The sequence below is a fragment of the Vombatus ursinus genome, unplaced genomic scaffold (assembly GCF_900497805.2).
Source record: "Vombatus ursinus unplaced genomic scaffold, bare-nosed wombat genome assembly UNPS02014832.1, whole genome shotgun sequence".
Taxonomy (NCBI): domain Eukaryota; kingdom Metazoa; phylum Chordata; class Mammalia; order Diprotodontia; family Vombatidae; genus Vombatus; species Vombatus ursinus.
This window is the reverse complement of record NW_020954610.1, coordinates 11,133,528-11,152,114: the sequence shown is the minus strand read 5'-3', so window position 1 is coordinate 11,152,114 and position 18,587 is coordinate 11,133,528. Positions and strand designations below refer to the sequence as shown.

The window sequence follows — 18,587 nt, the reverse complement described above, 5'->3', positions numbered from 1 at the left end:
CTACACCAACACCTGTCCAACATCATTGATTGTTCCTGAAACAGAAAAAAAAATCAATTTTTGGTGGTCAACTTAGTACTAAGGAGAATCTATGGGTTTAGCTAGGCAGATCCTTGGGTAAAAGACACATGGTCTCTTACCTGGTCTGTCCTTGAACCTCCACTCCACTGGCATTCTATTAACTTTTAGGGGAGTAAACACACCTGCATTGAGATAACACAATGGTAGCATAGTGTTGGCTAAATTACTAAATAATACACTTAGGCGTAAGAAAGGGGAAAAAAGAATTAGACTGAATGAGAAGTAACTTACTCAAATCCACGTAGATAATAAAGAGCAGAGTCTAGGCTTGAGCTTATGCTCTTTGATTCCAGGTCCAGAATTCTTTCTACTACTTCAGTGGATCCTTGATCTCATCAGTGTAGGCGCATCTCAATGCACATTTGAACCCATTCACAATCTACATCATAGATTCTGAGATGGAAGAACTTAGAAATCATGTAGTCCAATCACCTAATTTTGCAGATAAAGAGACTGAGGCCCAGAAAGTTTAATCCAACTCCCTACTCCCATCTTAAAGATGGAGGAAAATGAGGACCAAGGGAGTGAAATGACTTGTCCTAGGTCGTACAGGCTGGATCTGAACCCAGGTGTATCAACTCCCAGGATTCTTTCTTATGTCATTTTTGTCTTTTTCTTTTCATAAATCCTTCATAGGGAGTCTACCTGATACCCCTGAAGACTTCTTCTGGTTCTTTTCATTTGTCTCATATAACATTTACTGAAGCTCATTTACCTTCCAAGTTTGGGAAAAGCTAATCCAATACAATTCAAGGATGTAGTTATGACTCTTATTAATTTTACTTATATTTGACCATGACTCTTTGATACTTACAGTGAATCTTTCCAGCCCTGTGGCTCCTGCACTTCCAACAAATATGCCTGAACTGGACTCAAATCTCAAGGCTTGGGATGACCTCAGAAACTGAACTCGGTTATGTTCCTCACAGTCTATAAGGAGAATTACATCACCTCCTTCAATGATAACTGTAAACCGGTTCCATTTATTAGTCATTACTGGAACTTTAAATGAGGCAGCCTCTTGGGAAACGTGGGAGCCAGGCTCAGTATAATACAGTATTATCCTCTGGGTGCCATCTTGAACTTGTGAGATCCTTAATCCCAGGTAAATAATTTTCTGAAATGCATCTGTTATTGCAAATAATACACCTCCATGGTTACTATCAGGTTTTACAGTAACACTGATGGCAAAATCACTGTAGAATGTCTCAGGAATTAAAGTTCTTGTAGGTCGGCCAATGTTAGCACCCGGTGCAAAACTGTAAGCTGGGAATCCCCCATATCCAGTGATGAAGGAGACAGACGAGGGCAGTGGGACTCCAATTAACTCTGTGAGATCAAGGTGGCCCTTAGATCTTTGTTCTGTAATAGGAGAGAGAAAGAAAGGTTACTTTATACAAGTATATTTTACTATGCCGGAAAGGGATTCTAGAGATAACCTGGGACTAGTGCATCGAGGGAGGATCTTGTAGTCAGGAAGAGCTGAGTTCAAATCCTGATACTGACACATACTAGCTGAAGGACTCTAGGCAAGTTACTTAACGTCTTTGTCTATCAGGATTCTCTACTACAGCATAGATGGGCTGCAATCTGTGTTGGTGAAGGAAATTCCCCATTTTGATAAAATTTCATTTCAGTCAATCAACAAATATTTATTATGCACCTATTATATAACAGGCACTGGGAGTTAAATGAGGGTACAAAGATAGTTTTTTTTTTATTTGGTTAGGCAATGGTTAGGCAATTATTAATTTTACTTATATTTGACCATGACTCTTTGATACTTAACAGTGAATCTTTCCAGCCCTGTGGCTCCTGCATTTCCAATGAATGTGCCTGAGCTGGACTCAAATCTCAAGGCTTGGGATGACCTCAGAAACTGACCTTGGTTATGTTCCTCACAGTCTATAAGGAGAATTACATCGCCTCCTTTTTTTTATTTGGTTAGGCAATGGGGTTAAGTGACTTGCCCAGGGTCACACAGCTAGTAAGTGTTAAGTGTCTGAGGTCACATTTGAACTCAGGTCCTCCTGAATCCAGGGCTGGCGCTCTATCCACTGCACCACCTAGCTGCCCCACAAAGATAGTTTGAGGTCAGGTTGTGAAGGGCTTTAAAAGCTAAATAGAGTATCTATTTTATTCTAGAGGCAATATAGATTCATTATAGTTTACAAAGTAGAGAGTTGGTATAGTCGAATCTGTGATTAAGGACATCATTTTGGCAGCTATATGTGGAGGATGGACTAGAATGTGGAGTGACTTGAGGCAGGGAGAGCAGGCAGGAAGTTACTGAAATAGGTCCGACTAGTGTTGATGAGGGCCTGAACTAAGGTGATAGTTGTGTGAATAGACAGAGAGGGTCAGATATGAGAAATGCTGTGGAGGTAGAAATGAAAAGATTTGGCAACTTCCTGAATATGCAGGGTAAAGGAGAGTGGAGAATTGAGAGTAATACTGAAATTAAGAGATTGGAAGGATGATGATGTTTTTGAAAGAATAAAGGAAGTTTGGAAAAGGGGTGAGTCTTGGGGGGGGATACAAGTTCTGTTGTAAGCATTTTGTGTTTGAAATATCCCTGGGGTGTCTAGTTTGAAATGTCCAATAGGCCATTAGTATAGCCAGAGCTGAAGTTCAGGAGAGAGATGAGGTCTAGGTACATAGATTCATAAGCCATCTGCATAAAGATGATAATTAAACCCATGGGAGCTAATGAAATCAACAAGAGGGAGAGTGTAGAGAGAAGAAGAGAGAGCCCAGGACAGAACCTCAGGTTCTTTCTACTATGCTAGGTGTTATATGGTTTACACTACCAGATGAGAAAGGACCTTGGACCAGAAATGCTCTTTCTAAGCATGAGATCCTTACAGTTTTTTGACTTCTTGAAGTCCAGTCACTTCCATTTCCATCCCACTTCTATGACCTATCCTCATGGTTTTATGGGCATGAGCTTAATAATTGATATGTTGCAACAGAAAGAACAACAGATTTGGAGTTTGAGGTCCTAGGTCCTGGGTCCTGGATTTGAATCCTGGTTATGCTACTCTTACTACTTGGTGTCCTTGGGATGGAAACTCTCTGGACTTCAGATCTCTCATCTGTAAAATAATGGGGTTAGACAAGATAACTTCTCTGGTCCTTTCTAGTTATAAATCCAGTATGTGTTCATAACTGTAACCATAAGCTAAAATCAGTGCTGAATTACTTAGCCAATCAGCTATTGTTGTAGCTAGCTCATAGAATTGTAATAACTGATTATATTAATGAAAGCAAGAAACCACAAGAAATATGTTAAAATCTGACAGTCAAACTAACACAACAAATGTATTAGTTTGTAGAGAAATTATTTGAGAAAAACACTTTCTACACAATTATCCAAAGACAGTTTGGCGTGGTAGATGGAGGGCTGACTTCAAGATCAGGAAGATTTGGGCTCCAGTATTGCTTCTGATACTTACTGACTATGTGACCATGGGCAAACATCTGAGCCTCTTGCTGCCCCCAGGCAAATCTCTAAAACTCTGTTATGAGAGTTGCCAACATGCATCAGTGGAGAGAGTTTCCATAGCAGGAATTCCCCACATCATTCTCCTCAATGAAATCAGAGATTTGATACAGCAACAACAATAAAAAGCAATCACAACATAGTTATCAGAAAATAAAAGGCTGAAAAGTGTATATAATTAAGAATAGAGTACACTCAGTTTAGAAAGATCCTAGCTGGAGACAAATCCATCATGGCAGATGACACATAGGACAACTCAACTCCATCTGGAATAAGTAATACTTCCACAGTGGATAATGACCCCACTCCAGGCATCTTTATCCCAAGGAATAGTAGGTGAGTGTTTTAGGAGTGGAGTGAGAGGAAGGTGACATCAACAGTTTGCTTAACAAAGCAAGACAGAGGTTCAATAAAGCAAATTTTGGGGTGTTTTTTATAAAATCCAGAATCTCATAAATTAGGTTCTTTATTGGGTGGTAGGGGAAAAAATTCAAAGCACACACACCAAGAAGTTGCTAAGTACTTTGCAAACCCCCTGTACTTCCATAGGTATTACCAGGATCTTACCCCCTTTGTAGGAATTTAATCACTGGTACTATAGATTATATGCATATCAATGTGTTAATACATGAACAAAGACCTGAGTGTATATCTGTGGTGTCTCTGCATATGTTTGCTAGAATGACAAAGCCTTTTCACTAATAAGTTTCTGCTAGTTAAATATTTTCTGAGAATCAGGATTCAGTATGCATTGATTTGCTCTAATTGCTTCCTTTTCTGGTCTTGTATATTTAGCCACATATCCATAATTTGGAGGCATTCTGAACACAACAACAGTTGCAATTTAGCCCTCTTTGTCAGCTGAAACTATGCCACTTCTGAGATCCTGAACTCTGAAACTCTCCCCTCTACACACGAACTTCTTATTTTTCAGTCTTTTTTATGCCATATCTTGCAATCAGCCTTCTGTTCATCTCCAGTGTGGCCTCTAGACCCTTGACCCCTCAGTATTCTCTTATCCATCACTCATGTTCTGATGACACTCACCTCTCTACCCAGTCCAGATTCCATGGTCAGTTGTTTTAGTGATTTCTTGACCCTCATCCTTCAGTCTCTTCCCTTCTCGTTTGAATATTGATCCCTCTACTAATTCAAGAGACGTTAGCAATGGTATGGCGATGTTGGACAAGACAATTAGCTTGAGATCAGAAATTTACAGATAATGCAGGGGACCTTTGCCTATGTGAGGGTTATCCCTGGTTGGGGCATATGCTTAATAAGTTTTGGAAGTTGGTATCATGATTACTATGGAAGTGTTTTGCATGACTACACATGTATAACTTGTATTGAGTTGTTTGCCATCTCAATGAGGGTGGGGGGGGGAAGGAAGGGAGAGAATTTGGAACCCAAAGCTTTAAAAACAAATGTTAAAAATTGTTTTTACATGCAACTGGGAAATAAGATATACAGGCAATGGGGTATAGAAATCTATCCTGCCCTATAGGAAAATAGAAGGCGGGGTGATAGAAGGGAGGGCAGATTAGGAGAAGGGGTATTCAGAATGCACATCATCTTGGAGTAGGGGAGGGGTGAGATGGGGAGCAAATTTGGAACTCAAAATCTTGTGGAAGTGAATGTTGAAAACTAAAAATAAACAAAATGTCTTTGGTGATAATTTATTAAATAATTGAAAAAAGAAATTGGTGTCACTGAAAATGACTATGTCTCACTGTATCCTCCATGCAAGGGCCAGCCTGCCTAAGGTTGCAAAGGATCTTCTCTAGCCAGTAGGCTATTAAGTGATGACTTCTTTTACCATGGCAACCCATGAAACTGGTACATAGTGGATTCTTTCCAAATGCTTGTTTGTGTGATGTGTGTTTCCCCTTCATGGAAAGTATGTGGAGATAGTCATTTGGTAAGAGGTCTATGGCTTCATTTCTGGTGGTCTAAATTTGTTTTAGGATACCAGCTCCTCATAGATCTCATACAAATATCCCATTTTATTTGCAGAAATGGTGATTCCCTGACTTTTCCCCCTCAACCACTCCCAAAAAGTCAGTTTTCTAATTCTATTTAATTCATGCATCAGTGGAGAGGGAGTCAGACATAATGAACTTGCATTGGCAATTTCAAAAAGGAAAAAAATCCTCACATGGAATTGTAATAATTTTATGAAGATGATATAAATATTAGTAACCAATTAATCATTTACAGTATGTTAATGATGACAATATATTAACAAAACATTAATCAATAATGAAATGGACTGGATCAGCAATTTCTTTGATATAGGGAATGACTGGGTGAGGAAACTTCCTCTACCAATGCAAATAGGCACCTTTTCTGCAACTTACATTGTTAAAATGTTGCTTGGTGGTCCTGAGAAATTAAGCAATTTACCCTGGGTCATTCAGACATTATGTGTCATGTATTTCAAACCCATGTTTTCCTGGTTTCAAGATCAGTTCCCACAATGCCAGTGGTTCCTAAAATTTTTGTTCCACAAGCCTCTTCAACAACAACAACAACAATAAAGTGTTGCAAACCTCCAGTATAATTTAATGTACCACTTGTAATATTCCTTTAGATTTATTTATTCTTTTATTTAAGTGCTTACAATAACTATAATAACTCTTGCTCAAAAAAGGGTCCAAATTAAATTTACATTACATAATTAATAATTATAAAAATAAAAAATGCACATGCTTGTCACCACAGATGGATAATACATTTGTAACATAATTGGGAAATCATTTACCGCTTTAGGTGCTGTTAAAGAATTCCTAGCACACACCTCTTGCACCATCACTGTGAACCCTAATGGCAAATCACTAAATGACAGCCATCACATTACACCAAGGGCAGTCTGTATCCTAATATAAGGTAATTTAATATAAATTGGGAAAGATAGCAAAATAAATACAAGAAAGACACTATGGAATTAGTGAATTGAGAGCTGGCCAGGAAGCCAGGAAACCTGCATTTAAGTCTTTCCTCTGACACACACATGACCTTGAGAAAGTCCCTTAACTTTTCATTGCTCTCAGGCAACTGTTAAGTCGCAGTTAAGGTGCTAACTTATTTTGGTAGAGGGAGTGTCTTTACCTGGAAGTTCTCTATACCAATGAAGTTACAGGTTCAGTGTCTATCCTAAATATAAGACAGTCAATATGAATTAGGGAGGTGTGGCAAGTGAAAGATGAAATGACTGAGGAAAGAAAGGTTCCATCTTCCAAGCATATCAATTTATGAAGCAATGCATGCTAATTGCCAAACAACTTGGGACTAGAACTCCTCAGCTTAGGCCAGGACCTCTAATACAGGGGGAAACAAGACTTTTATGCATTAAAAACAATTAATCAAATAAGACCAATTAATCAAAAGGAGATGACACATTAGGTAATCTGATTTCTAATTGGAGGAAAGATTAAGAACTTTCCAAGTTGGGACGGGGAGAGTGAACAGGTGCAATTCCCTGCATTCAGAAAAAAAAGAGATGTCCCACTCCCCCTAAGTTGTCTGTAAATAATCAAAGGAACATGGAAACAATTACTGATTGGTTAGTAGGAGCCAGTTTTCAGGTAAGACATATGGATTGCTTGAGATGTGTAATTGTGAGAAAATTCTTTGCATCAAACTTTGGATCTGACTATTTTTTTTTTTTGCATGAGGCAATTGGGGTTAACACACAGCCAGTGAGTGTTACGTGTCTGAGGCTGGATTTGAACTCAAGTTCTGGGTGTGTTCTGGGTTTCTGGTGAGCATAACCTAGGTCAGGGGCCTTGAGGCCACATGTGGCCCTCTATGCCCTCAAGTGCAGCCCTTTGACTGAATCCAAGTCAAAGTGTGGCATCGAGGCAGCAGGTTCCCCACTTCTGAGCTAGGTCCTTAGTCCTTAGTCTCTAAGCAATAGGTCGAGGCGGTCCAGTTTCTCTGCCACATAGGGTTAGGTTCAAATAATGCAACAAAGTTTTCTCTTACTTCCCACAATTGAATAGAGTTTTCTCACGGGATAGAAATTGGACTAGACCCCAGTTGAATAGAAAGGGAACAGAGCTAGCTCCAGAATTGAGAGATAAGATGGAGACAATGTGGTCCACTCAATCCTCACAATTAACCACTTGCTGTCCTGATCCCCTCAATTCCCTCAGAGAGAGAGAGCACTAGCATTTTTTGGGGGTGGATCAGAAAAGGTTTCATGTAAATAGCATCAGAAAGCACTGGCTTATCTATAAGAAACCAGTAAAGGGGCCACGTGGAGAAGCCTCAAAGACCGCCAGTGATCCTCAAGCCCACACAATGGCAGCTCCTGCTCTTTAGAAAAAAATGGCAGCTCATTTAGGTGTGGTCCTGGCAGGAAGCAAAAGGAGGAGACAAATAGGAAAACCAGATGACTTCTTTAGGTTTTCCCAATCCAGCTACCACGTTATAATTCCATGTGGTTGTTATTAAAACCTCCTAAGGGCACAACAGGCATGCCAAGTCTTTTCCTGTCCAGCCGGCCACCAGGAGAGGTTTGAGACATTCCCAGACATAAGGACAAGTGTAGGCAGCATAAAGGAACTGTTAGGGAATAATTACCCCAGGCCACAGTTAAAAGCTCCTTCTATCCCGATCTGGTTTGTTGCTGAGGCTTCTATCTCTTGTTGGTTCATGTTACCTGGTGATGATTTTCCTTGTACTGACTATTGGATGGATCTCCATAGCAACAGCCTGGCTTTGAACTTGACCAAGAACCAGAGGGACCAGAATTTTGCCTCAGACTCTTGACTGAGATGCTACCTCCAGTCTCCCTGCCTACTCACACCAATTAACACCTAAAGGGCCACTCTTCAGCTGTTTTCTCCATTGGGAAATTAGACACTTTGAAAATAAAAAGAATTTAAGTTAGAGAAAAAAAGAGAGGCTTTGTTTGTTATCTTATCTTTTCAGTATCTTAGCCATCACAGGTTATTTTCCCTAACATTTCTTTTTTATTTTGCCCTTGACGACAACTGCTGAAATAACAAATCTCTGGCATTCGTGGGCTGGTTGTCTGTGTGCCAGGAAACTTGCTTGGAGCTCAAGCAGAGAATGGACGCTAGGTCTGGTTTGTGTATGATTCTATCTAACAGCAGAGACTCAATCTGAAGCTCTCTAGTCACCTTCTCACCCCTATAGACTTCTCTAGTGCTGTTCTTGTTCAGTCGTTTTGGTGGTGTTCGACTCTTTATAACCTCATTTGGGGTTTTCTTGGAAGAGATACCTGACTGGTTTGCCATTTCCTTCTCCAGCTCATTTTACAGATGAAGAAACTGAGACAAACAGGGTTAAGTGACTTGCCCAGGGTCACACAGCTAGTAAGTGTCTGAGGCCAGATTTGAACCCAGGTTTTCTGGACTCCAAGCCTGGAGCTCTACCCTCTGTAATGTACGTGTCCAGATCAGCTTATATTCTGATTTGCTATAGTAGCATAAGAGGATTTATATTATTATCTAGTTCAACTCCCTCATTTTATAGTTGAGGAAACTGAGGCCTAGACAAGTGAAATTATTTGTCCAAGGTCTGTCACACAAATAGTAAATAGCAGAGTGGGGATTTGAATCTGACTCTTTTGCTGATCGCTTTGCTAGAAGTGATCCTTAACTTGATTTTCTGAGGCCACTCTGTTAAATGCTTCTTATGAGTTTAATAATTTTCTAACTTGTGTTATGGTTCTCTGTGAACTCGCATTACCACTTTGCTCATTTGTACACTCCTTGAGGGCAGAAACCTTCTCAATTTTTTTCTTGTAGTGTTAGTGTCTTACACGTAATAGTCATTTAAAAATATTTGTTACATGATTAGTGAATTCCCCTATTCCGAAGTAATCTCTATAAACTCTCATAACCCTTATCCACAATTATCTTAGGACACTTTTCATATTCGATTCTGTATTGTCATTGTGTATGTCTATGTCATATTTCTCCTACAAGACTATGAGGTACCTGGGAGCAAGAACTGTGGGCCTCATGCATTTTTGCGTCCTTACTCTGCAGTTCCACGTCTGCCTGCCATTGTCTTGAATGCTACCTTGTAAGGGGTTCTTAATAAATGCTTAATGAATTAATGGATGAATGCTGAATAGTGGATCATATAGAGGATAAATTGCCATGTGTACATACCTGCTGACTTTTCCATGTGGCAGAGAAGAACACAATAAATTCATAGGCAGAATATAGTATGTGGCAAAGAAGCCAACTTTGGTTTATATTATATTCTCTTTCCCAAACCCTGGCATATGCATGGGCTGGTTGGCTCAGAAGTACCCTATTTGTGCTCTAGGAAACTTGCCCAGGGCTTAGACAGAGAAAGGAGTCTGGGTCTGGTTTGTGTATAATACTGTCTAACACCAGATACTAAATCTGGATTTGTCTACTTGCCTACCCACCCTTGTATGACTATGCAGTATATACAGCTGTGGTTGGCACACATTTCATTTTCTTCTTTTCATCATCATGGCTCATAAATTGATAATGGAATCTCCCCTTTTTATTGGATAATCATAATCATAAGTCACCTTTCTATGGAGATTTGCAAAATTTGCATTTTCCTCATAATAACCCCGTGAGTTTGATAGTGCCAATATTCTATCCCCATTTACAAATGAGAGAATTGAGACTTGGAGAGGTAAAGCAACTTGCCAAACCAGGACTAGAACCAAGGTCTTTTAACCCCAAATTGAGTGCTCTTTCTACTACAACAGAAATGGACCTACAGACAAAGCAGGCATCTACCTAGATGACTTGAGGAGCATCACAAAATCCCCTTTGTCCAAAACTCTCTCTTCTAATTGCCTTCCAAAGTGGCAGACCTTGCCAACATTAGAGATATTCTTTTGGGTTGATGCATTGTTTTAAGGAGCATGAGTTCACTGCATGGCTGAATACAGAATGGACAATCAGAAAAGGCTTACTTGGGTCCAAGAATTGCTTTCGCCAATTTCCCCTCCGCAAACCACTTTTGCCTGAAAGGGGAGAACCCACTAGAAGCCAATACCCAATTCCAGGATTCATGTTAATCTCAGGTGGGTGAGGATAAATCAGTTCTGTTTTAAAAGTTCCTCCGAGAGGAAGATGGCAGTGGAAACTCTGAAGGGATTATATTTTAGTGTATTACATCATTATATTCTTTCTGTAGGACTGATGTCTGTTTCCTTAGAAACTGGAGGAATGATGATAATAAAGAGATGGCAACTGAGAGGAGGCATACTAGGTCAACTTTCCTTTCCGTAGAGATGACACCGAGTTGAGAAAATAAGGAGAAGGTACTAAGTTTTGAGCCTTTCTGTACCTTGTTTCTATGTGTCTAACCTTCATTTCCATGGAAACGCTGCCCATAGTCAGATGGCTGCCTCCAGTAAGGGCTCCTGTTCCCTCTAGGTTGCTGAGCAATTCTGTATTAGCTTATAGTTATAACATTTAACAGGAGAGACAATATACACTGGAGGAGAATTAAAAAGAGGTTTTTTTTTCTGTCGTTCTTTTTCTAATTTATTGAAGTGATGGCTTCTAACAAGCAAACTAGCTAGCTCTCCATTTGTGATCTGTGTACTGCTCTCCTGGGAGGTGATTCTGAGTCATATTAAAAACTACTCACAAATTTACTTAATAAATACTTATTAAAGACATACTACATTCTAAGCACTATGGAGGATAATGCAAGAACATTTGTCTTCATGGAACTTAAAATCTATCTGGGGAATTAGACATATATGCTTAAAATCCATGGTCTCAGATATCTACATATAAACTCACAGTAATATGGTACAGCTAGGTGGCTCAATGGATAGAACACTGGGCCTGGAAGAAAGACCTGAGTTCAAATCTGGCTGCAGACACTTACCAGCTGTGTGACTGTGGGCAAGTCACTTAACTTCAGTTTGCCTTAATCTACTGGAGAAGAAAATGGCAAAGCACTCCAATATCTCTGCCAAGAAAAAACCCCATGAATGATATGAACAACAAATAGTTAATAATCAGATAAATTGCAAGGGGGCAAATATGACCTCACAGGAATCACTGACACTTGGCTATGATGGGATCAATGAGAAGAATAGAGGTTACAAAACAGAGAAGTTGACCAATTCTTAAATTTCCTTGATGTTAACTTTATTATGCAAAAAGTATAGGAGGAATGAGAGGGATTATTTGGGACCTGATATTGACCAATAGGGAGGATCCACAGGATCTGGAGTGAGAAGTGACCTTACAGTCATTCAGTTCAAATCTGTCTTATGCACCGGGAAACGAAAGTCAGGAAAGTTTAATAATTTTAAATGTTGTTGTTGTTTGTCCTTTGTTTTCAAAGAGGACCAATGATACCGCAAGGGTGATGTCTTGACTCATTCATGAATAAGTGAGGCAGAATTGTAGGCAAAGTGGTTAGCCTCACTCTCTCCTCCAGAGTCATCAAAGTCCAGTGGCAAAACAAAGGTCAAAATGACTGTTGATGGCCTAGGATGCCATAACTTTAAATAATTTGCCCAAGGTCACACAAGTAGTAAGTAGCAGGGTTACAATTTAAACACTGGTCCTCTGAATCCAAATTCAGTGTGCATAACACTATACAACTGTTGATCCTGTTTATTTAAAAAGATTCAATCAACAAACACTTATCTTTTTTTTTTCTTTTTTTTTCTTTTTGGTGAGGCAATTGGGGTTAAATGACTTGCCCAGAGTCACACAGCTAGTAAGTGTCATGTGTCTGAGATTGGATTTGAACTCATGTCCTCCTGACTCCAAGGCCAGAGCTCCATCCACTGTACCACCTAGCTGCCCCAACAAACATTTATCAAATGTTTATCATGTGTAACTCTCTTCTTTGGTGGAAAAAAATGAAGTGGCCATAAAGAAATTAAGTCAACATGTCAAGTGAAGAAACATTTAGTAAACACCTGCAGTGTGCTGGGTTCTGTGCTAAATTCTGAGGATAAAAAAAAGGCAAAAATAGTCTTTGACCTCACAACCACTTGACCTCACAAAGAACTCACAATCTAATGGTCTTAGTCTTATTTGAACCCCAGATTTAGAGGAGAAATAGCTTCCTATTGTCTAAAATTCTACAGGGAAGTCAGCTTAAGACCATGAAAGGGTCTCTTTAATGAAATTATTATAATATAAACACAACTATAGTGAAAAAAAGATCAAAGCACATGGAAGTGCTTGGTCAATTTCCATTTTTAAAAGTCAAGTAGACTATGGAAGCAAGTGCTTTAGAGGATAAATACATGAGAGTAGCAAAATCCTGGAAAAACAATATCAGGAACAACAAAGTTCAGAATTAGCTGAGGGGGATTATAAATGGATGATAAATGTTGAGGCCACCACTACTACCAACAACAAAACTCTTAAAAGCCATTTTCGGGGTAGTAGGACATTTACAGAAGAGATAACAGTGCTCCTTGGAGGAGATAGGCCTATGATAATGAACAGGAGACATAAGATCAGAGACTTAGAACGGGCAAGGACTTTAGAGGCCAAGTCCAAAACCCTCATTTTATAGCTGAACAAGAACTACTCAGCTCCTAATTTACTGTTATGCTGTGTTGTGTTTTCCCCTGCTAAGGGGGATGATATGTTGATTGGAAGGATAAGGAAAAAAAAAGGTTTAGGAGATAATACAAACCCAAGATGAGTGTGAGAGGTTTCCCTTAATGAATTCAAGTCACCCAAATGAACTGTATCCCAGGGTCCTGAAGGAATTGGCTAATGTTATTGCTGAGCCTGTCAAAGATCATTGAAAAATCACGGGGTTTCACAGGACTGAAGACAGGCAAATATTCTGATTTTCAAATGGGGAAAAGGGTGGAGTCTGTAAACTATTGGCCAGTGAATTTGGCTTCAATTCCTGGCAAAATTTTAGGACATGCTATTAAAAGCACAGTTTACGAATATTTAGAGAGGGAAGTGGTGATGCCTATGTGCCAGCATGACTTCATCCATGACAGCTCATGCCAGACTAAACTTTCTTCTGATGGTGACTAGATTGGTAGATCATAAAAATCACATGGTGTACCTTGCATTTCATAAAGGGATCTGAAAAAGTCTCTCACAGTTTTTTTGGAGATATGGTACAGAGATAGAGGCTAAAAACCAGTATATTCAGAAGGATTCCATAGTGATTGAATATTCTGTGCCAATCACTGGGATAAGGGCTGGAGGATACATATGCAAAAGCAGAGTCAATGCCTTCCCCTAAGATACATTCTAATGGGAAAGAGAACACATGTGAGGAGTGATAGCCAGGGAACTTGGTCGTAAAATTGACAGGGATATTGAGTAGCACCACAGGGAAGTAAATTGCTGCATTCCATTCACTGACAAAGGAAGAACTGGATGAAATTTAATTAGGATGAATTAGTACCTACTTGAATTTTTAAAAGCCAATTTCACAAGTACAAGAAGGAATTGAGGGAGTTTACCCTAAAGAACAAAAAACTTTGGGGGGACATGAGAACTGTCTTAAAGTATTAGAAAGGTTATCATATAGAAGAATGGTGAAACTTGTTTCACCTAAGAGAAAGGAATTAGGGGTAGTGGGTAGAGCTTTCAGAAGGAGAATTTGACGCTCCGTATAAGGAAATTGCAAAAGAAATATCATTTAAGGTCTCTACTTTTTGTCAGTGGTGTTACCATTCTCCCAGGTACACAGACTTAACATCTGGAATTGTCTTTGACTCCTCCTACTTCATGAGATCATAAGTTCACAGTATTTAGAGACAAAAAGACCTTATACAACTAGGCCAATCTCCTTGTTCTACAGATTGCCAAATTGTGGACCAGAAAAGTTCAGTTCCTTAAGGTCACAGAAATAGCAAATAGCAGAGCTGGGATCTGAGCAATTCAACAGACTGGTTGGCTTGGTTTATTCCTTAATCAATCAATAAGCATTTAGTAAGTGTCTACTAGGTGCTGGTGGTAAAGTCAGGAAGATAAAAGTGGAACCAGTCCTTAGCCTACCCCCACCCTTATATTGCCCTAGGCCACACAAGCTAATAGGTGTCTGAAGCAGGTTTCAAACTCAGTATTTCCTGACTCCAAATTTATTGTGTCACCTTGGTGCTACTAGGTATAGTAGACTTATGTTGTTGTTGTTCAGATGATTCAGTCATATCCAACTCTTCATGACCCCATTTGGGGTTTTCTTGACAAAGATACTAGAGTGGTTTGCCATTTCCCTCTCCAGCTCATTTTAAAGATGAGAAATTGAGGCAAACAGGGTTAAATGACTTGACCAGGGGTCACACAGCTAGTAAATGTCTGAGGCCAGATTTGAACTCAGGAAGATGAGTCTTCCTGATTCCAGGCCCTGTATTCTATCCATTGTACTGCCTAGCTGACCCTGTAGACACAGAGTAGATGCTTAATAAATGTTTAATTGATCAATTCTATCATTAAAGTAATACATGTATATAAGTTGCTCTAATGGCCATAGTAGAGAAAAATGATGATGTAGTAATCTATTTGTAAAACTGGCTAGGGCCTCAGTTTCTTCACCTGTAAAATTAAGGCATTAGACTTAATGGTCTCTAAGGCTCTTTCCAGTTTCAGTATAAATTCATTTGTTTGATCAGCTCACATCCCTGATGTTAAGTAAACTGAAATTAGCATATCTTTCTAGCTAGTGTGTGTATAAGACCTGTGTTGGATGACGGTTGGACCTGAAGACACTTCTTTCCCTCTTACTAGACATCTTACCGCCATAAAACTGAAGAGCTTTAACATGTGTAAACTAACACATGTTGCTTTTGGATTAAAAGATTTCCCACAGAACGTTCCCTCTTACTGAGTCTGATGTTGCATCCTCTCTCCTTTCTCTTCCTGGACCTCACTCTCACCAGCATATGTAGTATGTGAACAAAACTTCTCTTATGTTGATTTTCTTTTTGGTGATAGCAACATTTTGAATTTCTCTTAACCTGTGCAATTTTGGGTAAAGTAATTTCTCTACATCTTTCCAGGATGGCTTTCTCACTTCCCTTAGAGGTTATTCCCTTGAGGGCAGGAAGTCAGGAAGCATCAGCTTCAGATAGTACCCAAACATTTTTTTTTGGTGTGTGTGTGTGGTATCCCTTTTCATTTCTGGTCCTGAGGACTGGGAGATTGAAGAGGTATGCAGCTGTTTCAAAATGGGGGTTTTGGAACCCCACCCTTTCCACAAAGGAAGTAGCACGGTATAGTAAATAGGGTACTAGACTTGGAGTCAGGAAGAGTTGGGTACTTTTTTAAAAACAACTTTGAATGACTAAGTTATTTTGACTCTTGTAAATAACCAAATTAATTACAAAGGACATATGAAAGAAGATGCTTTCTGTATCCAGAGAAAGAACCGATAAATAGAAGCATGTATCTATCTATCTATCTATAGCTATACACACATATTTGCATTTAATGAAAGCCATTTCTAGGGCAGGGGGAGGGAAGGAAAAAAGGGGGAAATTTTACATGATAATTTTATTATATATTTAAAAGGAATAGCAAGTTGTACATAACAGATTTGCAGTTTCATGTGCAAAAAAATAAAAACGATTACATATCTTAAAAAAACATTAATTTTTAGGTAGATAGTATTTTATTTTTTCCAATTAAATATAAAGATAGTTTTCAACATTCATTTTTATAAGGTTTTGGGTTTCAAATTTTTTTTCTCCCTCCCTCCCAAAGCCCCTTCCCCAAGAGAGCAAGCAATCTGATATAGGTTATACATGTGCAATCATGTAAACATATTTCCATGTTAGTCATGAAAAACATTATTCTTTATGCCAAAACCCCCCAATTAATCCCCCCCCAAAAAACCCAGTTGAAATCCTTTAATGAGTTTGTAACCTCTTTTTGGAGACATGATTCATGCTTATGAAACAGTTATCAAACAGAAAAACATTTAGTACAGACTATGTGATATCAGTGATGTGGTCAAAGGAATTTAGAGAAAGTGGGAGATCAGTTGATAACTAGACCAGACAAGGAAAGCTTCATGCTGGTGGCAGACCTTGAATTAGGACCGGTAATATTCAAACTAAAGGAGGACATTTCAGGCAGAGTGAACAACATGAGCAAAGAGCTAGCTGTAGGAGTGAGTATGATGTGTTTGAGTAAGGCAGGAGGAAACTAGGCTATTCTGGAACTAAGCATTCCTGTGGGGACATAGGATGGGACAGAATGATAGGGATCCTTGAATGCTGCTAGGCAGAGAAGCTTAGTGTTGAAGTAGTAGGCAGTATGTAGAGAGGCATTATAAGTCTTGGAAAAATTCATGAATGAAGTATAAGAGCAGTGTTAAAGGAAAATGGGTCTGGCAAATATCCAGGAGAGAAGAGAGAGACTGGAGTTGACCAGTCTAGAGCCAAGGTTAATTCTACATAAGTAAAATTGTGAAGGACTGAAAGTCTGTCTTTGGTAATCTTGTACCTATTTTCTGCGCCTTCTCACCTAATCTTGTGCTCCAAATCTCTCCCACCAAGTCCTTTGGTCCAAAGGCCTTTCTTGCAAGGCATTACTCATAGTTGGAGGCAAGGTATTCCTTATAGAGCATTGATACAATGGAAAAATGCTAACTTTGACTTCAAGTGTCCTAGGTTCTAGTTTTAAGGCTGCCACTGACTGGCTACATGATTGGCAAATTTTCTTCCCTGGGTCTCAGTTTTCAAGTTAAAACTTGAACCTGTCTTGGACTTAAGAGTATTAGACTGAGGTCACCTCTATCTCTGACATTTTATGTTATAAGACCTCTTCCAGTTCTAAAATTCTATGTTCTAAGTTATTTCTCTACTCTAAGATTCTATTTTCTAATATTATTTCCCTTCTAAATCTATCTGATTCTGTTTCAGCTTCATTATTCCTCTCAGGAGTATTTACAATATAAAAGGGAATTTTTTTAAAAACCCTCAAAACTCAGAGGGATGAACTGTTTTCTAATTGCAGAATTTAAGGCACATAAGGACATTGGGGTGCAAATCTTTTGGCAAATGACTCCACCTTAGTGCTTCTCAAATCACAATTTTAAAAAAGCCTAGAAATAAAGTAGATACTCTTCAGTTGGGAGGGAAAAAATATTGTTTGTGAATGTAGTGAAATAAAGAAACTGTAAATATGAGGAATTCAGAGAAACATTGGAAGACATATAAATTGATGCAAGAAGTAAGCAGCACAAGAACACTATACACAATGATGACCATAATGTATATTATGAATGAATGAAATTAATACTGAATGAAATTAATACTGAAAGGTGGCTAAACTCTGATTATTTGTAATGACCAGTCTTTCTTGGACCCAGAGAATATACTATGAGAAGCATTTTTCTCCTTTTTTTTAAATTTCAGCAGAGATTTGGAAGATTACAGATGCATAGTGTTGCAGACTCAGTCCCTTTGTTGGTTCATTTTCCTTAGTAATTTTCTTCTCTAAGTGTAAAAGTGTAAGGCAGCTGGAGATAATTAATATTACAGGCAAACCAGCTATTTCCTTTTTAGCTAATCCGCACCTTCAGAATGTGGGCAGCACCAGTCTTTTCCAGTTCTTCCTTTAGCCCACCCCAAGGAATAACTTTTCTTGGGTCAACACCTACTTTGCCTCTCACTCCAGTAGAGGAGGGAATTCTTTGAAGTGGCTAGGAGAGGACAATGGTGAGGGTTGGGGGCTTGGCCTAAGCTAACTACTTCTGAGGGAAGCATTTTTCTCTTTACCAAGTCTCCTACCATTTAACTATGATTACTCATTGCTCAGGCATTGTCTTTGGTTAATGTTCCAGATTTATGTACTGTAATTTTCTTGCTGCTATTCAGAAGCTTATAAATTATGAATAAATCAAAATTCTTTGAGATTCTTTCTCAAGTCTCCAGCCAGGATGGAAACCTAGTAGTGTACTTAAGACAGAGGCTCAAAAGATAGCACTGTGGCTATCCCAGACACTCACTTGCTCTGTTTATCTGTCTGTCTATCTATCTATCTATCTATCTATCTATCTATCTATCTATCTATCT

At 39.0% G+C, this 18,587-nt stretch overlaps 1 protein-coding gene across 1 annotated transcript in view; it reads right to left on the bottom strand.

Annotated features, from left to right (window-relative positions):
- Nucleotides 1–18,587, bottom strand: part of LOC114025687 (collagen alpha-1(XV) chain-like) — a 117,143-nt gene that overhangs the window by 47,833 nt on the left and 50,723 nt on the right. The window contains exon 3 of the mRNA XM_027839157.1: nucleotides 896–1,443. Coding sequence (XP_027694958.1) covers nucleotides 896–1,443 — 548 coding nt within the window. The remainder of the gene's footprint in view (nucleotides 1–895; nucleotides 1,444–18,587) is intronic.